At 41.1% G+C, this 23,362-nt stretch overlaps 3 protein-coding genes across 7 annotated transcripts in view; 2 read left to right on the top strand and 1 right to left on the bottom strand.

Moving 5' to 3' along the window:
* The window catches only part of LOC127531996 (zinc finger protein OZF-like), a 37,862-nt gene extending 29,679 nt beyond the window's left edge, over positions 1–8,183 (top strand). The window contains exons 1-4 of one of the 2 annotated variants that reach the window (XM_051942912.1): positions 1,311–1,634; positions 2,049–2,150; positions 5,937–7,388; positions 7,752–8,183. In XM_051942912.1, coding sequence (XP_051798872.1) covers positions 2,133–2,150; positions 5,937–7,388; positions 7,752–7,865 — 1,584 coding nt within the window. In that variant the 5' untranslated portion in view covers positions 1,311–1,634; positions 2,049–2,132 and the 3' untranslated portion in view covers positions 7,866–8,183. Of the gene's footprint in view, positions 1–1,310; positions 1,635–2,048; positions 2,151–5,936; positions 7,389–7,751 lie in introns of those variants that run through there. The other variant, XM_051942911.1, reaches the window with a different exon arrangement.
* The window catches only part of LOC110946113 (NLR family CARD domain-containing protein 3-like), a 77,511-nt gene that overhangs the window by 520 nt on the left and 53,629 nt on the right, over positions 1–23,362 (top strand). The gene's annotated exons all lie outside the window — the stretch shown is intronic.
* The window catches only part of LOC127531994 (zinc finger protein OZF-like), a 289,632-nt gene that overhangs the window by 262,095 nt on the left and 4,175 nt on the right, over positions 1–23,362 (bottom strand). The gene's annotated exons all lie outside the window — the stretch shown is intronic.

Genomic DNA, 23,362 nt, shown 5'->3' with positions numbered 1-23,362 from the left:
TGATAAAAATGCTCAGAGTAATTTGTTAAACTGTGATTGAAAATCAACTCTTTAAAATGCAGATAAATTCATGTGTGGTATAGTATTGGGTTGAATATTGCTCATGCCATGATTTGTCGCTTCAGTTTATGTGGTGTTGAGGTTGACAAACATAAAGTGAGTGGAGTAGCATTTGCCAATGTGGTGAAAATGTCCATGAGGAACGGTTGTTACTATTTGCTGAATGCAGTAATGCGAACATTGTCCTTTTGTGTTCTGTTTAAAGGTTTTTCACCTTAATCTATCAACTAAACGTATGAACTTATGGAAGTTGCCACCTCTGTATAATAATAATAATACATTTTATTTATAGGTGCCTTTCAAGACACTCAAGGTCACCGTACAGAGGAAACAGAATAAAAACAGATTCAAAATACACAGTTTAAAACATAAGAATTTTAAAATTTCAAAGAAGAAAATTTAGCAATTTTAAAACAGAAGGAGGACTGGAGGTCAAAGAGAGTAAGCTTGTTTGAACAGGTGGGTTTTGAGAGTGGATTTGAAAATGTGTAGTGTGTTGATGTTTCTGATATCAGGTGGGAGGGAGTTCCAGAGGTGGGAGCAGCGCGACTGAAGGCTCTGGAGCCCATGGTGGTCATGCGGGCAGGGGGGATGGTGAGACTGAGAGAGGAAGATGATCTGAGAGTCCGGCTGGGTGTGTTTATATGCAGTAGATCAGTGAGGTACGGAGGGGCGAGGTTATGGAGGGCCTTGAAGGTTAGCAGAATGATTTTATAGATGATACGGTGAGTGATTGGAAGCCAGTGAAGCTGTTGGAGAACTGGGGTGATGTGGTGGAAAGAGGGTGTCCTGGTGATAATTTGGGCTGATTCATTTTGGACCAATTGGAGTTTATGGAGGGACTTGAGTGGAAGACCAGAGAGAAGTGAATTACAATAGTCGAGGTGGGAGGTGACAAGAGAGTGGACCATAATGGCGGTGCTGACAGGAGTGAGTGAGTGAGTGAGGGACGGAGGCGATTAATGCTACGGAGATGAAAGTATGCAGATCGGGTGACTTTGAAATGACAGAGTGCCATCGAGGACGACACCCAGACTCTTGACCTGCAGGGAGGGAGAAAAGGTGGAGTTGTCAGTGGTGATGGTGAAACTATTGGTTTTCGTGAGAACTGATTTGGAGCCAATGAGGAGAACCTCAGTTTTGTTGCTATTCAGTTTGAGGAAATTGGAAGAGAACCAGGATTTGATTTCCTGGAGACAGACACAGAGGGAGGGGGGGGGGGGGGAGTGGGGAGTGGGTTTGGAGGAGAGTTAGAGCTGGGTGTCGTCCACATAGCAATGAAACTGTATGTTATATTTCCGGAATATATGGCCAAGGGGAAGAAGATAAATGATGAAGAGGACGGGACCAAGAACAGAGCCTTGGGGAACACCGGAGGAGAGGGGAGATGAATGGGATGTGAATGTTTTTAACTGAATGAACTGAGTGCGGTCAGAGAGATACGAATTTGCGACCACTGCAAAATAAAAGGGGGGGGAAAAGAAAGAAAGCAACTGTCTGATTGATGAGTGGAGTCCTGCTCAAACCCTGGGTAGATGAAACATCCTTTTTCAAGTGGGGAAACTGCACAAACTGTGAGAAAAATCATCAATGAGAATCACCTGTCATTGAAAGTGGGAGGACACTTGACACTATGGAAGAGTGCAAAGAACAGGGAGTGAGAGCTACCTTTAAACAGAACACTGAGCAGTAAAATACATTCACTAACTTACAGCATGAACAGTTTTCTACCAGCAGTCCTGTCTTGAATCACCTGCAGCAGCATCTTTATGTTCTCTTTATTCTCTTTTTCCATGTCTGTTTTCTGTCTGTGTTCCTTATTTTTAACAGTTTAAGTTCATTTGTATCAGTTTTAGGTGAAACTGAAAAGAGCTAAAAGTGAACTATTGAGTTGAAATGTGTCCTCTGTGTTGGCTGATGAACATATGGGACACTCTGACACTTGTGTATAGAGTGGTATCCTAATGAAGATGTGTTTGATGTGACAGGTGATTGGCAGGAGGAGGAGAGTCTGACGGAGGAGCAGAGGAATGTTGGCAGCCATTTAGTCTGAGCTCAACAACGGAGGAAACATGGATTCTTCACAGAAAGTGAGAAACATACCACTGTAACATTATTATCATTCATTTGTTGTTTAAAATGTGTAAAGTTGCTCCAGTTGGTTAGATGGGCCGACCAAAGCCAGGTGACGTTGGCTGGAGAGATGTAGCTCTGCAGAAGCAGCTGTACTGAGGATATAATGGTGGACTGCTAGGAAGCTGCTTGTTCTTTGTTTGAGGCTGAACTAGCTGCTGATCATACTTTCTGAAAATGTCTTGCATGGTGATGAAGATAAGTAACGGAAGAAAAGTCTTGTTTTTCAAGCAAGTTGTTCAGGAAGGTAAAGAGCAGCATTTTCTTTGGTAGAGAATAATACTTTTGAGCATTGTGAGTTTACCAGCCTTTTCCTTCTCAAGAAATTCACAGTTGAACCCAGAAGTTTACTTACACTGTATAAACGACACATAACCCTTTTTTTAATTTACACGATCTGACATTAAATCTGGCAATGCTTCTCCTGTTTTATGTCAGTTAAGATGACCAAAATTATCTTTAAATGCCAGAATAACAAGAGATTTTTTTTTTTTAAGAGAATTTTTATTACTTTCTTCACAATCAGAAGTTTGCATACATTAAGATTGCTATACCTTCAAGATGATGATGTCCTGGCTTTGAAAGCTTTTGATAGATTAAGATGTATTTTCAGGCACACCTCAAACACACTGCTTCCTTGTGTGATGACATTAGAAAATCTAAAGAAATCAGCCAAGACATCAGGAAGACATTTGTGGGCCTCCACAGGTGTGGTTCATCCTTGAGTGCAATTTCCAGATTGCTGTGGTTTGACGTTTATCTGTCCAAACAATTACATGCACAGATCAACAATATGGGAATGTCAAGCCATCCTACTGCTCAAGATGGAGATTGGTTAAGGTTAGGATTGTTTTGGAGGGAAATGTGCTCATCAACCCCAGAACAAAAGCAAACGACCTTGTGAAGATGCTGGCTGAGGATGGCCTGAGTACACCATCCCAACTGTGAAGCATGGGGGTGGCAGCACCATGTTGTGGGAGTGTTTTTGCTGCAGGAGGGACTGGTGCACTTCACAAAATAGATGGCATCAAGAGGATAGAACATTATGTGGAAATATTGAAGGAACATCAGCCAGCAAATGAAAGCTTGGGCTCAAGTGGGTCTTCCAAATGGACAAGGACAGCGCTGGTGCAAATCTGACACTGTCCTGGAGAAACTGTGCAGTACTGACTTAGAACTGCTTTCTGTTTCACTGTGCCCTCCATATCTGCCTCAGAAGTTTCCCCAGATATTTGTGAAACTTGTCTATATCCATCCAAAGGCCAGTGAAATAAATGCCTGTGGGCTTATCCATCAGGTCATCCAGAGACCACTGCTCACTAAAACACACACTGAGAGACTTCCATCAGTACATCACATGCCCCACTAGATGTGACAAACTCTTAGTTCTGTTACAACAATGTGAAAGGTGCTTCTCCTCTGGGTTCCTCTAACCACAACTGCATCCTCCTTATCTCTGTCTACTACTGTACTGAAGCAAGGCAAAGTGCAGAACATCAGAGTGAAAGTTTGTCACACTCTGCAGGGATGTCTGGAGGTTACTGACTGGGACGTGTTTAAGGAGTCCTCAGCTGATATTGATGAACCGACTGATGTTGTGAGCAGCTGGGTCACAGACTGTGAAACCAGTGTTATTCCTGATAAAACTGTTAAACTATATCTAAACACTAAGCCATGGGTTTCTAAGAAGCTTAAAGACCTACTGTACAGAAGGAAAACTGTCTTCAGAGAAGGAAATGCACTAAATCTGTATAACCGACAGAAGGAACTGAAGTAGGAGATCAGGACCCACAAAAGACAATACAAAGACAAACTTGAGTCTCAGCTCAAAATGAACAACCTCAGTTCAGTCTGGGACGGCATGAATCTGATCACTGGGACTAATTAATGTGTCAATGAGAGAGTTCAGCTCAGTGGTTATAATTGTGATTTAGAGCTGGCTCAAAGTCTAAACAGTTTTTATGTCAGGTTTGACTCCCATGATTTTAGGGCTAAACATGCTGAGACTGAAAACTGTCTCATGTCAGCGTCTCCACAGAATCCCTTTCTTGATGTGGGCAATGTAATCTGGTGTCTCAAACAGTGCAGACCAAAGAAAAGTCCATCCATCCATTCTCTATACACCGCTTAATCCTCACTAGGGTCGCGGGGGTGCTGGAGCCTATCCCAGCTGACTCGGGTGAAGGCAGGGGACACCCTGGACAGGTCGCCAGTCTGTCACAGGGCTACATATACAGACATTCACATTCGCACCTACGGCCAATTTAGAGTAACCAATCAACCTCAGCATATTTTTTGGACTGTGGGAGGAAGCCGAAGCACCCGGAGAAAACCCACGCATGCACAGGGAGAACATGCTAACTCCATGCAGAAAGATCCCAGGCCCAGACCGGGACTTGAACCAGGGATCTTCTTGCTGCAAGGCGAAAGTGCTAACCACTACTCGACTGTGCTGCCCCCAAAGAAAAGTCCTGTACCTGATTACATCGGTTGCTGTTATTGAAAACTTTTACTACGTCTGATTAAATGACCATTTTGGATCCTATTTCTATTAATTGATGATCTATCAAATTATTATTATTTAGATGATGATGATTATTCAAGTTATTTTGATCATTTTGCTAATTCTGATTATTATTATTAACTGCTCACCTGCCTCCTACTTGTTGAGCCGTCCCACTCCCTTGATTAAGGGAGAGCGATCAGCTGTTGCTTTGAGGACTCTGCTTTTGTGTTGAAGGAGTGAGACCGTTTATCAACCACTAAATTACGTTATTTTTGAGTTCTGAGAAAATCAGCAACGGAGAATACTTAACTTGTGTTTACATAAATAAATCTCAAACTTGTTTTTAGAATCATGGTAGATCTTCGCGTGTGCCTATTAAATTAGTGAGTCGTAAACCTCCTCTTCAAAAGACGAATCGGACTGTTTTGGACGTCTTGTTTTTTGAAAGCAACAACATGGCCATAGCAGACCAAGATTGCTGTCGATGTCCCTGTCTCTTATGTTTTGTTAGATTTTTCTTTAAATGGCTTTTATTTTGCTTGTAATTGTTTTACTGTGTGTGTTTTTTTTTTTTTGTTTTTTTTTTTTACATTTTTAAAACATTTCCTTTAATCGTTGCTATTCCTTTAACTGTTTTACTGTTTTGTTGCTTTTGTTGTTTGATGGTGAACACTTGTTTAACTGCTGCACAACAAATGCCCAGGTGGTTCGTGTCAAATCCAGAATTCAGTGGCAGAATTACAGATCTTTTCTGGACTGGTATCAACGTCTGATCCCCGAGGAGAAACCAGAAAGTGTTGGTGGTCTGAATTGACCCTGCTGCCATTAAGACCTAAATCTGGACATTGATGTTGTATGCTTTTCATATTGTACATTTCTCCAGTAATGTAACTTAACGGAAAGTCTGGGGATGAAGAGATCCTGCTGGTACAATCCCATCAGTCCCAGCTCTGCTTTGCTTTTCACGGTGATCGACAGATTTTACTACCCAATATTCTAAAACTACCGTGCAGAAAGCTGAAAACTATCGGCCTGTGAAAATAGATTTGTTGACATTGTGAGTGTGCTGTTGACACGTTTCTAGGTTTCTAATGACAAAGCTGCTAGCATGTCTGCAGATTCTTGATCTTGTTTCAGCCTCGTGTCCAACTACATGGAATTGAGACTTTTAGGTTCAGTTTTTTCGTGATTGCTCTTCCATCACTGCCTCTGTTTTTATCTTTGTCTTTTGCTACAGAAATGTAAACACAACGATGGAGTGGGATGTTGGACCTCTGAGGAGGATAAGGATGGTTCAGCAACAACAGCAAAAAGAGATGAATCACTCAGTTGTGAGCAATGTGGCAAGACTTTTATCACAGCAACAAAGCTAAGAATTCACAAACGTATTCACACTGTGGAGAAACCATTCGGCTGTGATCAGTGTGGAAAGGCTTTTACTCACAAGAGTGATCTAGCAAAACATCAACTTATTCACAGTGGAGTTAAACCATTCAGCTGTGATCAGTGTGGAAAGGCTTTTACTACCAAGAGTCACTTAAAAAGACATCAACTCATTCACAGTGGCGTTAAACCATTCAGCTGTGATCAGTGTGGAAAGGCTTTTACTGACAAGAGTGCGTTAAGAAGTCATCAACTCATTCACAGTGGAGTTAAACCATTCGGCTGTGATCAGTGTGGAAAGGCTTTTACTCGGCAGAGTAGTCTCGCAAAACATCAACTCATTCACAGTGGAGTGAAATTGTTCGGTTGTGATCAGTGTGGAAAGGCTTTTACTCAGAAGGGTAATCTAGCAAGTCATCAACTCATTCACAGTGGAGTTAAACCATTCAGCTGTGATCAGTGTGGAAAGGCTTTTACTAACAAGGGTAATCTAACAAGTCATCAATTCCTTCACAATGGAGTGAAATTGTTTGGCTGTGATCACTGTGGAAAGGCTTTTTCTCTGAAGAGTACGTTGAGACATCATCAAATCATGCACAGTAGATTTAAACCATTCAGCTGTGATCAGTGTGGAAAGGCTTTTACTGACAAGAGTGCGTTAAGAAGTCATCAGCTCATTCACAGTGGCGTTAAACCATTCAGCTGTGATCAGTGTGGAAAGGCTTTTACTCAGAAGGGTAATCTAGCAAGTCATCAACTCATTCACGGTGAAGTTAAACCATTCAGCTGTGATCAATGTGGAAAGGCTTTTACTCATAAGAGTCACTTAAAAAGTCATCAGCTCATTCACAGTAGAGTTAAACCATTCAGCTGTGATCAGTGTGTGAAAACCTTTACTCAACATGAACAGTTGTTGATCCATCAATGCCTCCGTTCTGGTAAAAAGCGGTACCACTGTGACTCCTGTGAAAAAACTTTCAACGACCAACAGAGCTTAAAATGTCACCAACGCATCCACACTGGACATGATGTGTACGTATGTGATCACTGTGGTGAACCATTTGTACGGTACTCAGAGTTAAAAGCTCATGAAGTGACCCACACTGGGGTTAAACCATACCTTTGTGACCAGTGTGGGAAACGCTACAGCTCCACTGCATACCTCAAAGTTCACCAACGTGTCCACACTGGGGAGACACCATACAGATGTGACGAGTGTAAGAAGACTTTTACAACTTTGGGTTCCCTGAAACAACACCAGCAGATCCACACCAGAAAGAAAGCATTCAATCAGTGTCACAGTGAGGTATGTAAAGACTGGTCTCAGTCACAGTGTACACACAATTATGTATTGGATAATTTTGGATATTGCTGCAAAATAGTTTCTAAACTGTTTTCAACAACTGGTCAGTTGAATTCTGTTAACACATTATCAGCTATCGTTCAGTCTAACCTGTATTCGTTTTGACACAGAAATCTGGTCCAGGTTAATCTGGGGATGTAGGATAGATTCGGAATTCTGACGTAATCAGACAACTGAATGTTAAATTCCAACAGTTAAGTTTCTTCAGATGTCATTTGCAGTGCTCTCTATCTCAGGCAAGGCATCAGTTCTTCAATGCTGCAGGAAACACTGACGTTCTCTGTGTTTGTGTGTTTGTTTTCCAAGCAGAACGGAACAGATGGACAAAACTCTCAGACTTGTCAGCACTCTGCCAATGGTGAACACTGCTGCCTTGACCAGTCTGGACCAACGTCCAACCAACAAGGAACCCTACAATGACACCAGTGTATGCACATTGGACACAGACTGAACCCCTGCCAAGAAGATTTCTCCATGCAGAGTTCAATAAAAGTTCATGAAGTCCTTCGCAAACTTAAAGTCCTTGAGATCCGGCTTCACAGAATTCAGGTCTAATGTCTTGTTTAGTGTCTTCGTTGCTTTGTTGCCAAATCCATTAAGAGGAAAGCTGTCGTTAACAGACGTGACTGGTAAATTAATGAAACCATTCAAAGTGGTTACTCAGTTAAATTAATTATCAGTGGTCGAGGGATAGACGTCTGAAAGGAGGCAGTGAGCAGCAGGGCGAATTTCCTCGATTACCACCTTAATCGTTCCTCAGATCCCTCTGGGCTGCAGGAACCCGTTAGATGCAGAGCTGGTTCAGTGATTCTCTGATGATTAATCATAATTAATTTAAGAGATTACTGGCCTTCGGATTCATATCTATCTATCCCTCGACAATGATGAAGAATCTCCAATATTGAACCAGTAGATCAACTAATCTGATTATGTGTGAGTTGAAATTTAAAAAAAACATGAAGTATTGGATGAAAAGTCCCATCTTTGAAAGCTGACACGTAGTTTGAATCATTTCTTTATAAATTAGCTGCATCCAGTCATAACCATGACATTGGCATCATGGAACCATGACCACATATACAGTGCCTTGTGAAAGTATTCGGCCCCCTTGAACTTTTCAACCTTTCGCCGTATTTCAGGCTTCAAACATAAAGATATAAAATTCTAATTTTTTGTCAAGAATCAACAACAATTGGGACACAATCGTGAAGTGGAATGAAATTTATTGGATATTTTAAACTTTTTTAACCCTTTAAGGCCCCACGTAGCGCCGGCGCTACGTTTTGCATATTGATTTTTGATTGGCTGTCGATTTGAAACCAGATAAGATAGATCAATAATTCTTTTTGCATATAAAATCTGGGGAGTCAGTCTATCATTTCACACATTTACCAGGTCTCAGAGTGTTTTCTCGTTGCAGTGATGGGTTTGTAAAAATACACAATAAAGCGCACACGGCGTAAATCTATATAAACAGAGACCGCGGGTTTTTGCAGGGCTTCTCAGTTGAAATAAACGTGATCACGGTGTGGCCACAACCTGTCACATGATTCTTACGTGTCCATACCTGAGAGGCTCCCGTCCCCAATAACAGGAAGTGACGTGTTTGCTGGGAATTGTAGTTTTTCCGCCAAACCCGAAAAACAGCCTGCACAGAGGCGCACTCTCTCCCTCGGTTTCACCCCTACTTTATTTTACAAAAACACTCAGACACACAGCCCACACACACCAGACATCCATCAAACACACCTTTGACCCACTATCACACAGTTATGGAGCCACAAAAACTTGGTTGCGCCAAATTATTTTACATCTGCCGCGTAGTTCTCCATCAACTTACAGCGTTGGATGAAGCGTCCAGCCACCCATCTGGCCTCGATTCTGTCACCAGCACGGATGCAGCCAACCGTATCGAAGGAATTGATCATTCCAATGACATGTAAGCATATATTCATGAGAAGATGCTTGTTTTGAGTTGGAAAAAAGTAAAAAAAAAAAAAAAAAAAACGTGATATACATGTAACGCCGCCGAAAGCATACTGCGCAAAATACGCATCATTTTTACAAGTCATGCGCTGCAAACATCTAACGTAACGCAAAACTTTTTCTGTGTGCAGTGTTGACAATGTTGGAAAGAAGTATTAGGAGGATGAGGAGGAGAAAGAGGAGAGAATGGAGGTCTCTTGCTCTCCTGGTACCCCAGCGAGAGCCAGAGGGAGAGGCAGAGCCCTGGCTCCAGCCAGGAGAGGCTGCAGCAGCCGCTCCACCAGCGAGCGCTCTAGGCCAGAGGCACTTCCTACAGATGGCTGGAAAACTGAGAAGGACCCCGACAGCTTACCTTCTCTGCCACATTTCCTGCCTAAAAGGAGGCCAGATGTCCAGCCACCTCTGTTAGAATATGTGGACAACCCTTCTCCATCAAACTGTCCAAGTACTTGGACCAGGCAGCCCTCAAAACACTGTTTCTGATTGAACTCAGTAAAAAAGATTTTCTTTTATTTTCAAATGCACTCTTTATGGTCTTATCATGGTTTTGTACATAAAATATATGTGTTCATAAGTATCTGGCACAATTAGAAATTTGATTGCACTATTTTAAATAGTTTCTTTTGATACCAATGTTGTGTCTTTGCAAATTTTGCATTGTTCTTTATTTTCGGGGGATTTTCAGTTTACAAAATTGACCATATCTCAAAAAGCAAGTGATGTACAGACTCCAAATAAATTTCCTGTGGTTCTAAAGGATATTGTGCAACTTTTTTACATTCACAAAACTGAGGGATCTAGCTATGCAATTTCTGTATTTTGAAATATTTGTGAAAAAAACAAAAACGATTTTCATTGTTTTAAGGTGTATTGCACTTTTAAGCAATTTATTGTAGTAGTTAAGACATAACTAAATACATATTATTAAAATTTGGGATATCAGGGTCATTTTGATGTAAAGCAAATAAAAATACTCCAAAAAATGGCACTACAGCATGTAAAAATGTAAAAATATGTCCTGGCGGACTTGTACAATGGGGGGACTTAAAGGGTTAACAAATAAAAACCTGAAAAGTGGGGCGTGCAATATTATTGGGCCCCTTTACTTTCAGTGCAGCAAACTCACTCCAGAAGTTCAGTGAGGATCTCTGAATGATCCAATGTTGTCCTAAATGACTGATGATGATAAATAGAATCCACCTGTGTGTAATCAAGTCTCCGTATAAATGCACCTGCTCTGTGATAGTCTCAGGGTTCTGTTTAAAGTGCAGAGAGCATCATGAAGACCAAGGAACACACCAGGCAGGTCCCAGATACTGTTGTGGAGAAGTTTAAAGCCGGATTTGGATACAAAAAGATTTCCCAAGCTTTAAACATCTCAAGGAGCACTGTGCAAGCAATCATATTGAAATGGAAGGAGTATCAGACCACTGCAAATCTACCAAGACCCGGCCGTCCCTCTAAACTTTCACCTCCAACAAGGAGAAGACTGATCAGAGATGCAGCCAAGAGGCCCATGATCACTCTGGATGAACTGCAGAGATCTACAGCTGAGGTGGGAGAGTCTGTCCATAGGACAACAATCAGTCGTACACTGCACAAATCTGGCCTTTATGGAAGAGTGACAAGAAGAAAGCCATTTCTCAAAGATATCCATAAAAAGTCTGGTTTGAAGTTTGCCACAAGCCACCTGGGAGACACACCAAACATGTGGAAGAAGGTGCTCTGGTCAGATGAAAGCAAAATCCAACTTTTTGGCCACAATGCAAAACGATATGTTTTGGCGTAAAAGCAACACAGCTCATCACCCTGAACACACCATCCCCACTTTCAAATATGGTGGTGGCAGCCTCATGGTTTGGGCCTGCTTTTCTTCAGCAGGGACAGGGAAGATGGTTAAAATTGATGGGAAGATGAATGGAGCCAAATACAGGACCATTCTGGAAGAAAACCTGTTGGAGTCTGCAAAAGACCTGAGACTGGGACGGAGATTTATCTTCCAACAGGACAATGATCCAAAACATAAAGCCAAATCTACAATGGAATGGTTCACAAATAAACGTATCCAGGTGTTAGAATGGCCAAGTCAAAGTCCAGACCTGAATCCAATCGAGAATCTGTGGGCAGAGCTGAAGACTGCTGTTCACAAACGCTCTCCATCCAACCTCACTGAGCTCGAGCTGTTTTGCAAGGAAGACTGGGCAAGAATTTCAGTCTCTGGATGTGCAAAACTGATAGAGACATACCCCAAGCGACTTGCAGCTGTAATTGCAGCAAAAGGTGGCACTACAAAGTATTAATGCAAGGGGGCCAAATAATATTGCACGCCCCACTTTTCAGGTTTTTATTTGTTAAAAAAGTTTAAAATATCCAATAAATTTCGTTCCACTTCACGATTGTGTCCCACTTGTTGTTGATTCTTGACAAAAAATTAAAATTTTATATCTTTATGTTTGAAGCCTGAAATGTGGGAAAAGGTTGAAAAGTTCAAGGGGGCCGAATACTTTCACAAGGCACTGTATGTGTCTGGAGATAGTGGCATTTTTATAACGGCACATTTTCATGCTTTAACAGATACAGTGAGGGGAAAAAAGTTTTCAGACACCCTGAAAATTTGACACAATCTTAAAATTGGTCATCATAAAACAATACAGCACATCATAAACGGTTCTCAGAAGAAACAGCTTGCAGTTACCACATTTTACTTGTGCAGATGTGGCCGGATGGTTTCTCCCTCCTAGCCACTGTGTGGCACTGCGCTATTTCAATCGTCGCTGCGACAGCGGGGCGGCATCCGGCGCCGCTGCATATATATATACACAGGTGGGTGGCTTTACCTCGGTCTCATACTTTCTCTTGAGCTCTCGCTGTGGTGGTAACTGCAGCCAAGCGGGCTGGATCTGGCGTGATCGATAGGGGCATACATAATATCGTTGGTACAGGTAATGGGCTTTTTCCTAGTGATGGTGAAATTGAAGCTTCATGAAGCAATGAACCACTTTGACACATCTGCTTCAAGAATGACACATTGCTTCGAAGCATTTGACACAACCAGAAGAGTGACATCTGCTGGTCCTGTGTCAGAACTGCATCCAAGTGGAAAAAAATGAAAAAGCCTCAGGATTGCTTGTCTCACACTGCTTTGTACTTGCAATAAATGTTTTAAAACAATTCAATTCAATTTTATTTATATAGCGTCAATTACAATCAAATCGTCTCAAAACGCTTTACAGAACCCATATGCCTGACCCCCAGAGCAAGCCCAAAGGCGACAGTGGCAAGGAAAACACCCTTTTAACAGGGAAGAAACCTCGAGCAGAACCCGGCTCTATATAGGGGGGACCCATCTGCCTGCTGGCCGGGCGGGTTGAGAAGGACAGAGGAGGGCAAGGGGGAGGGATGGGAGAAGAGGGAGGGGTGGGAAAGCAAGGAAAACACAACACACATTTGGATACATGCATGACAGGATATGTGACACAAACAAAGTATAAGCTAACATTGAAAACTGACTCATAGTTTACTCTTATGATGTACGGCTCTGACATTAAACATACTCCATATATAGCTAGCAGTAAAATTCAAACAGTATGTAAGTTAGCATAACAAGTATAGTGAAGGCAATGCAGAGTTGACTGGTGGAAAAGGGGAGTTGGAAGCAGAGGGCTGGAGGAAGGTCAGCAGCAGCATCCCACAGTGGACATGGTGGAGACTGGACCAGCTGGTGGAACATCGACCGCAGATCTGAAGCATCCAGCTCTGGGACCAGGGACACTTGGAGAAATAGCCCAGGGGGAAACAGAGTGAATGTACTGCAATAACGGTATACATATTAAATGTAAAGGTAGATAGAGAAGGGCTCAGTGCGTCAAGAAAAGTCCCCCAGCAGCCTAGGCCTATAGCAGCATGACTAGGGGCAGAACGAAGGGACGTCCAAGAGGGAGTCAGCTGTGCAATGAAGACACAAGCCGAACCCCTGTGGGTCACCCAGTCAGCCCCAACTATAAGATTTGTCAAAAAGGAACGTTTTAAGCCTGGTCTTAAAGATAGAGAGGGTATCTGCCTCCCGAACCCAAACTGGGAGCAGGTTCCACAAGAGAGGCGCCTGATAACTGAAGGCTCTGCCTCCCATTCTACTTTTAGAAATTCTAGGAACAACAAGTAAGCCTGCAGTTTGAGAGCGAAGAGTTCTACTAGGATAATATGGTACTATCAGATCTTTAAGATATGATGGAGATTGGTTATTAAGAGCTTTATATGTCAGAAGAAGGATTTTAAATTCTATTCTGGATTTAACAGGAAGCCAGTGAAGAGAAGCAAGTATAGGGGAAATATGATCTCTTTTGCTAACTCCTGTCAGTACTCTCGCAGCTGTGTTTTGGATCAACTGTAGATGGTTAAGAGAGCTATTTGGACAACCCGATAAGAAGGAATTGCAATAGAAAAGCCTGGAAGTAACAAAAGCATGAACTACTTTTTCTGCATCACTCTGAGACAGAATGTTCCTGATTTTTACAATATTACGCAGGTGAAAAAAGGAAGTCCTACAGACTTGCTTTATGTGTGAGTTAAAGGACATGTCCTGGTCAAAAATAACTCCAAGATTCCTCACAGTAGTACTGGAGGCCAATGTGATGCCATCCAGAGTAACTATTTGCTTTGAAAGCGAGTTTCTAAGATGTTTGGGGCCAAATACAATGACTTCAGTTTTGTCTGAATTTAGCAGTAGGAAGTTAAAAGTCATCCAGGTTTTAATGTCCTTAAGACAATCTTGCAGTCTAGCTAACTAGCAAACATTATATATGTATGTTTGTGTGCATATACACACGTGGACAAAATTGTTGGTACCCCTCAGTTAAAGAAGGAAAAACCCACAATTCTCACTGAAATCACTTGAAACTCACAAAAGTAACAATAAATAAAAATTTATTGAAAATTAAATAATCAAAATCAGCCATCACTTTTGAATTGTTGATTAACATAATTATTTAAAAAAACAAACTAATGAAATAGGGCTGGACAAAAATGATGGTACCCATAACTTAATATTTTGTTGCACAACCTTTTGAGGCAATCACTGCAATTAAACGATTTCTGTATTTGTCAATGAGCGTTCTGCAGCTGTCAACAGGTATTTTGGCCCACTCCTCATGAGCAAACAGCTCCAGTTGTCTCAGGTTTGATGGGTGTCTTCTCCAAATGGCATGTTTCAGCTCCTTCCACATATGTTCAATGGGATTCAGATCTGGGCTCATAGAAGGCCACTTTAGAATAGTCCAACGCTTTTCTCTCAGCCATTCTTGGGTGTTTTTGGCTGTGTGTTTTGGATCGTTGTCCTGTTGGAAGACCCATGACCTGCGCCTGAGACCAAGCTTTCTGACACTCGGCAGCACATTTCTCTCCAGAATGCCTTGATAGTCTTCAGATTTCATCGTACCTTGCACACTTTCAAGACACCCTGTGCCAGATGCAGCAAAGCAGCCCCAAAACATTACTGAGCCTCCTCCATGTTTCACCGTAGGGACAGTGTTCTTTTCTTCGTATGCTTGGTTTTTGAGTCTATGAACATAGAGTTGATGTGCCTTACCAAAAAGCTCCAGTTTGGTCTCATCTGTCCAAAGGACATTCTCCCAGAAGCTTTGTGGCTTGTCAACATGCATTTTTGCAAATTCCAGTCTCGCTTTTTTATGAGTTTTTTTCAGCAGTGGTGTCCTCCTTGGTCGTCTCCCATGAAGTCCACTTTGGCTCAAACAACGACGAATGGTGCGATCTGACACTGATGTACCTTGGCCTTGGAGTTCACCTTTAATTTCTTTGGAGGTTGCTCTGGGCTCTTTGGATACAATTCCAACGATCCGTCTCTTCAATTTGTCATCAATTTTCCTCTTGCGGCCACGTCCAGGGAGGTTGGCTACTGTCCCGTGGGTCTTGAACTTCTGAATAATATGAGCCACTGTTGTCACAGGAACTTCAAGCTGTTTAGAGATGGTCTTATGGCCTTTACCTTTAAGATGTGTGTCTATCATTTTTTTTCGGATGTCCTGGGACAATTCTCTCCTTCGCTTTCTGTTGTCCATGTTCAGTGTGGTACACACCTTTTCACCAAACAGCAGGGTGACTACTTGTCTCCCTTTAAATAGGCAGACTGACTGATTATGAGTTTGGAAACAGCTGTGATGTCAATTAAATGACACACCTGAGTTAATCATGTCACTCTGGTCAAATAGTTTTCAATCTTTTATAGAGGTACCATCATTTTTGTCCAGGCCTGTTTCATTAGTTTGTTTTTTTAAATAATTATGTTAATCAACAATTCAAAAGTAATGGCTGTTTTTGATTATTTAATTTTCAATAAATTTTTATTTATTGTTACTTTTGTGAGTTTCAAGTGATTTCAGTGAGAATTGTGGGTTTTTCCTTCTTTAACTGAGGGGTACCAACAATTTTGTCCACGTGTGTATGTATATGTGTTTCTGTGAATGAATGTGTGTTGTGTATGAGTGAATCTATGCATATGTATCTGTGTGTTATTTAATGTATGAAATGCAACTAGATATATCTAAACTAAATTCTAACTAAATGTATACTCTCCCTAACGTCTCTCAAAAGAAGGGATCGAAACACCGTCTCGGAACACTTTCGCTTCAAACGCTCGGCACTGTGTCGAGCAAACTGGCTCGACTGTAACATCACTATTTTTCCCCTTCCATCTTTATGTGACGTGCGGTGCATTTAGTGACAGCCTGCTTTACTTTGTTTAGTGACGCTGGGAGACGGGTCGCTCCGTTCAGCGTGCCGTGGGTGCTTCTGTGACGACAGGGTAAGCTACGTGGTCCGTATTATGTGATCTGATGTGTTAACTCATGTGTTGTTGTGTGGTTGCTGCAGTCTATTTGCTGCTGTTTTCGTTGGATTGCCTCCGCCTGCATTGCTGCTACGCTGCGCCACGGCTAACCGGGTATGTATCGCTCCAATGATGAAGTGATCAATGAAGCCCAGGTGATGTTATTTAATGATAATTATGCTCAATTGTTTACCTTTATTAGGTTGCAGCTAAACGCGTGGTTCACTGGACGCCATCGTTCCCTGGACTGGCTGCTGTTTCGTTTCTTTTGTGACCTCTTTCTTTTCGCCGGGCCTGCTGTTTCGTAGTGATGGCAAGATGAAGCTTCATGAAGCACTGAGGCTTTCCATCCAGTTGGTTCACTCATGGTTCGAAGCTTCATGGTGCTTCATTTGCTCTACTGCGCCATCAAGTGGACAAATAAAAGTAAAACAGGCAGAGTGCCTATAATGACACACTGGCTTTGCTATGTGAAGCTTTGAATTGTGTTTAAATGATAATGCCAATAAACATGTAATATACTTAATATAGTGTCTGTTTTTCCTGACAGCAGAGATAGAGAGGAAAGTGGAAACAAATGGGGAGAGATTTGAGATCTGTAGTTTGACTGCTTGATTGAGGTCAGGTTCTGGATCTCTGTAAAGTGTTTAAATACTTTTAATTGTAATAAGGGCGACATAAATAAAATGTGCTTGTCCTTCCTTTTGTTTTGTGACTGTGCTTGTGGTATCATTGCAAAACTAAAGTAGGGACAGCATTTTATTTGATATTATTCAAAAATATGAGAATTTTTCCACAGAGCTGGGATTTAGGTGGTTTCTTTTTTTTGGACAATATTTCTCCAGCTCCTTGGAACACCTCACCTTTAATAAAATCATACATATTAGGACTGATAGTTCAATATATGGCAGGTATCCAATATATTATGAGTTTTCCCACATAAAAACCTTATTATGAGTAGTCAACTCAAAATACTCCCACACAGGTGAGGACTTCCTCTTTCTTCCTTGCTCCGTCTGTGAGAGAGCATTTGTGATACAACCAACAAACATGGAACTGGCAGGAATGTGAATGTTCTTACAGTGTTTTCTTGTAAAATCACTGTCACCACAATATAAATATAAATATATATATGCACCATCACATGAATTAATCATTACCCAACACCAGTGTATAATTTACAGCTCATTTTATTAATAATAAATAAAACTTTTGTACATATTTCACTTACACATGTTGTCTTTCAGAATAGGTAACACAGAAACTAACAGATGCTTTGCAGGCCCTGCTGTAGAACTGTGGCTCCCAGTGGCTTCTTTACATACACGTCAAAGTAGTGTCTAGTTCCCATATGACTGAAGAAGGTGACAGAAGGTGCAGACACCAAATACAGGAGTGACATTTACAAATGGTAAAACTGACACACAAACACCCATAATTTTACACAACCCATAAACCAATGTAAAAGAAAAATATATATAATGCCTCACACCAAAGCACTGCAGTTGGGAAATAATCTAAACTGCTGCTCTTCCTACACTTCTCCTACTCCTCCAGCTACTGCTATTTCACACCGAATAATACTAACTAATAATACTTACTGAATAATACTAACTACAACTCGCTCTCACTCCTCTCTCCACAAACGCCAACAACACCCACAGTGTGGCTCGAGATCTGAAACGTTTTTATGGGACAGCGATACGTTGAACGAACCAATCACGTGATCTGCACAAACCGAGGCCTCGTTTGTCATCGGTCACGTGACTTTTTCAGAAGCGACCCAAGCCTCGAAGCGAAGCTTCATCTGACACGCCCACTTTTACTCGAGACACGCCTCGATGCCTCGATTCATTTGTCCCATCACGACTGTTTCGGCTCTCTTTGTTACGGCTCTCTTTTTAGTGTCTACAATTCGCTGTTTTTGACCGTGTTGGCGTGTATTTTCATGAGGCTTATCGCCAATGTGTTAGAGTTACTGCATCGTACTTCTGATGTTAAAAGCCTCAGGCTATGAGGATTATTATGCCCCATATTGTACCTGTGTTTTAAATGCTGTTGTGTGGAGTGAGTGTGTGTGTGTGTGTGTGTGTGTGTGTGTGTGTGTGTGTGTGTGTGTGTGTGTGTGTGTGTGTGTGTGTGTGTGTGTGTGTTTTAATTGCGTATATTGGTCTGGTCACCAGCACTGCTGAATCAGGAGTACTAATTATTTGTTTCTTTTGTGCAGGTTTGATGAGCCTCGGCGGCAGTTTAATCCCTGGTGGCGGTTCACGGATCCCCTTTTTCCTTGGTGTGTTGTGTCACAGGTGTGATTATTTGGACCCCTTTTTTCTTCTTTTTGGTTCTTTTTGTTTGCCTGCCGCCATGGTAAGCCAGCCTGCTCCCTTTATTGTTTAAGTTAAGTACTTCTGATTCTTTATTTTAAACTGGTGGCTTGCTTCTTATATTTAATGCCATAATTAATAAAGAAATTGTTATATTTTTGGAAACGCGTCTCTGCCCAAGTGAATATGAACCTGTGTGCCTTCAGTGTTTAATGGTCCTTGGTTGATCATGTTGAATTGAATGTCCCGGGGGTGAAATTCCCCTGGGTGGCGTTGTCGCAACATTTATTTGAATCCTAGCCATTTTTCCCCATTCTCCATTCCCCTCCTCTTAGAGCTCCCTCTCCACGCCACACAAAGAAAGGGGTTTCAATTGCACCAGTAAACTTTTTTGTACCTGCTGTCCAAAGTCTTCATCACTTAACCACATGATCACAACTGAGGCTGGATGGAGAAACAGAACACCTCTAAAGAGAAATGCCCGGCCAAGCTCCAAGTTTCTCATCAGACCTAAGGTTATAGAGCATTGCTTCCCTCCCACTGTTAAGTCTTTGACTTCACACTGTGTTGTGTGTTACCTGTCAATAAATCATTTTACTTCATTCAAATTCATTTTTACAAATACTTGAAGTTGACTTTGACTTAAGAACTTATTTATTGTGGCAGGGCACTACATAATTACACAATTACATGTAAGTATGAATAGTATATTGCTTTATTTTTTAATAGAATCTTATTTTCATCTCATTTAAAACAGCAGAATTAAATGGAAGAATTCTGGGAGCCCCTGTCTTGCCTTCGGAGTTCAGCAACTGAGGTTCATACATATAGCCTTGTAGATGATTTTATTCAATAATAAGCCCCCCAGCAATAAGAAATGTCAGCATTGTGTCATGTTACAGGATTCTGTGACAGAGGATTAGTTCTCGGAAAAACCTAGTCACTCTACAGTTTGTGCTGACAATATTTAATGAATAATATCTAGAAATGTGGCTCACATTTTCGTGGCACCAAAAATCTAACTTTGTTCCTCTGAGGGCTGCTATGAAGCAAGTTCAGTATAAGCAGGCTTACTTTGTGTACACCGGCTCGACAAAAACTAAAGCCTCAGTCAGAGTTAATGGTGGTTGTCAGGTTTCTTTGTTAACTCAGACTTTCTACTTCAGATCCTGTGAGTCACAAAAAGGGGGAGTGTTAACACCAAATGGACGTCTCATGTACCAGCTGCTTCAGTCAACTGGTTGTTCTAGTTGATAGCTACAAGGAATATGAAAAATGATGATGGTGGAAAGCAGCTACTGCAAATGATGCAAGACAGGAATGCTGGTAGAAAGCTGTTAAACGTGCGTGAAGAATTTATTTTACCCATCAATGTAGACGCCTTTTTGAACTGGCTGCTGCACATTACAGCTGTTAAACTTTAAACTTCATGTATTGAGACGTTATATTGAAGAAGTGCACTTTGGTCAGGGGTGGTCTGATAATGCAGGAAGTCACTGTAGTTCAGTCGCTTTGAGTTCTTTTGTTCACACATAAAATGAATAGACAGATCTTGAACGTTTTCACTGAAACTGTCAAGGTAATCAAGATCTGTCTGTTCATTTTATGTCTGAATAAAAGAGCTTTAAACTACTATAATAACAAGAAGACATGATGAACACTTCTGAGCGATCACTTTAGTTATCGGTCAAATCAAGGTGAAATTAATGTCATTGATTCAATATTCTTGGTAATATATACCAGTAGATTTTTGGCACCAAATCAGAACCAAACATAAAAAAATATATTGATGTGATTTCTGCATCACCAACTAAATAGACGTTGGGTTTCTATGACAACACAATGAGAACAGTATGAGAAACTGTATCTTCATGGTTTTGTTCAGTGGCTTTAGTGACATAAAGCTCATCTGACTGTACACAAGATGAAAGATCATTTTTATTTATTGCATTAATGCAGTTACTATAATATTTACCTCGGCATTCCTTATTATTGTTGGAAATTCTACAATACAGATTTGCCTATTGTCAAACATTCTGTTGCTGCCAGCACATAAAAGGACTGAAAACATGGATACAAACCATGATAATATTTAATGCTTTTATATACAGGAAAGTGTTGATGGATCACACTGCCCTGGAGGAGGAGGAGGAGGAGGAGGAAGAGGAGGAGGAGGAAGAGGAAAAGGAGGACCTCGTTCACAATGACGACCACGCCTGAAACCTGCTGTTCATGAATTTTGTTATTTTGCAATAAAGCACACTGTTCAAAATCCTGTTTTTATTTTCTTTGTTACTGATTTTGTGTTGAAAGAAAGTATTGCTGCTGATAAAGTATAAAGTCTAACATTTACCAAATAATTCCTTCAGAATGATGAAGGTTTCTGTACCAGAAGACTGTTTATGGGATGTTTTGGAGGATATATTCAATGTATTGACAAGGAGAATTCACTACACATCTTCAGAAACATCTGCAAACTGCATCTAAAACGTATTACAAAAAGCGTTTTGAAAAGGTTGAAGTGGGGCTGTGGGCCGGTGGGGCGCCGTGGGGGTCTGCTATGGCCCGTTCTGCTGCGCGGGCCTTGGGGCTCTGGCTGTGTCGGGGGGGGGGGGGTCGCTCCGGGCTCCTGGGCTGGGTCTCCGCTTGGTGGCTCCTGCGGGGGGGCTGGGTGGACCTCCTTGGGCTGGAGGGGACAGCTCCTTCCTTTTGGTGGAGGTTTTCATGCATGCCAGACCCACCACACCGGCACCTACCAAAACTCAATAGAGTGTGTTCCTCCGGTTGCTGAGTCAATGGAGGTTGCTGGGTTAGTGTCTGTGGATCTCACTCTGCTTTATCTATCTTTCTTGTGGCCTCCAGACATCTTCATGATTGATCCAGTTAGGATTTTGTTGTATTAGGTGTTTGTGAAGGGTTTTAGATTTGTAAATGGTCTTAAGGTGTGAATTAAAGAGTACAAACAAATAAAATGCACCTTTTCTCTCAGAACACTGTCTATGCCTCACCTTTCTGTCTGTCCTGTGTTTGTTTTATGTTTCACTTGGGTGTGCACAGCCCTCAATGGCATAATGTAGAAAACAGCTTGAAATAAACATGATAGGTTAATTTGCCATGAGGGCAGGTGATGGTCACAGTCACAAAGAAGAAGAAAAAAATTGCACATGAAGCTTAAGCAATGGCACCATGAGTGGTTGGTGTCATTTTTGAGCGGACTTGCAGACAACAACAACAAAAAAAAAAAAAAAAAAAAAAAAAAAGAAGGAACATGTAATTTCAATGCAGACACACTAGGTGTCGCTGTTCTGTCTGGTCGCTGCAGCACAGCTTTAATATTTAGCCACGCTCTGATTGGTTACAGAACGATGAAAGCGGAGTGAAGCGCGCACTTCTGGTCCTAAATGAAAGCGTTCCGGTAAACAATATACAAAGTAAATCAGAAATCCAAACCGCTGCCGTGTAGCTGGAATGAATTAAACAAAAACAGCCTTTAAGTCACCAAAATGGAACAAAAACAACAAAAAGATGAAAAATGACAACATTTTATCCACTAACAACCCTAAGGATGCAAACTGACCACAATAAGGCACAAAATGAGCAAATGTTAGCTTGTAAGTGTTGTGAAAACTTCAGTCTAACATGTCAGTGTGTAGTTTGATATCTGGAGCTGAGTTGCAGCTCGTTGTCTGGACTTCTGTCTTACCTGAATGTTTCCTATCTGGCTGAGGAGGCTTCATTTTTCTGTCACAGTCTTTGCTCACAATGTCTTCACAAGTTTCACACTTGAAATCTTCACCACAACTCTCCAATATCTCCAAGCTTTGAGTGTTAAACTGACTTTCTCAAGTGTTTCCATGTTTTTCTTCAGAATATGGAATGTGGTAACAGTTGTTAGTTCTTCTCTCTGACATCACAATGGACTTTTAAAAAATGCATTTACTGTCTTAGTACTTGTTCTCTGTGCAATGACAGTAAAGTTGGATCTAATCTAATCTATAAAATGACCAAAATGAGACAAAAATGGACAAAATGTTTCAGTGGTGAGAAAAAGACCCAAACAGAGTCTACTGAACGGTCCAACAATGTTATGGGACAGTTCAAATGGGACACAAAATGACCAAAATGGAACATAAAACATCCGACCAAGACAGAAAAATACCACAATGAGCCATAAAATTAGAAAAGGGACATCAAATGTGAAACAAAAAGATAAAAGTGTCCAAAATGGGACTAAAATTAAGCAAAAATGACAAAAATGAGACACAAAATGTAGAAAATGAAAAAAAACAACCTTAAAGTGATGCAAAATGACTAAAATGAGAGATAAAATGAGCAATGCAATGCAAAATGTTTAAAAACAGAAAGACGTAAACTGACCAAAACAAAACACATAATGACACAAATGAGACACAAAATGATCTAGAAATCTTCTCTTACAGTCATGAAACATTCTGAGGCTTTTTACAGAGAGCTTTGTTCATAGATCATTTACAGTCTGATTTATGACACTTTTTTTTCTAAAAACAGACTGAACTGTACAAATGAGATGTTCATTTTGCGTCTCATTTTAGTCATTTTTGTTGCTAATTCTGCTCATGCATTTCTTTAAATAACTAATAATACTGTGGACTCATTATTTAAACTTGAGGTAAATTCTTAGCATACTCAACTGGAAAATACTTTTACTGATTTGCTGTTGTTTGAACCTTAGTGCTGTCTTCGGGTCAAAATGAACCAGGCCACCATGTTTAATAGCATAGAACGGC

This window comes from Acanthochromis polyacanthus, chromosome 22 (assembly GCF_021347895.1).
Source record: "Acanthochromis polyacanthus isolate Apoly-LR-REF ecotype Palm Island chromosome 22, KAUST_Apoly_ChrSc, whole genome shotgun sequence".
NCBI classification, from domain to species: Eukaryota; Metazoa; Chordata; class Actinopteri; family Pomacentridae; genus Acanthochromis; species Acanthochromis polyacanthus.
This window is presented reverse-complemented; position numbering and strand designations above follow the sequence as displayed.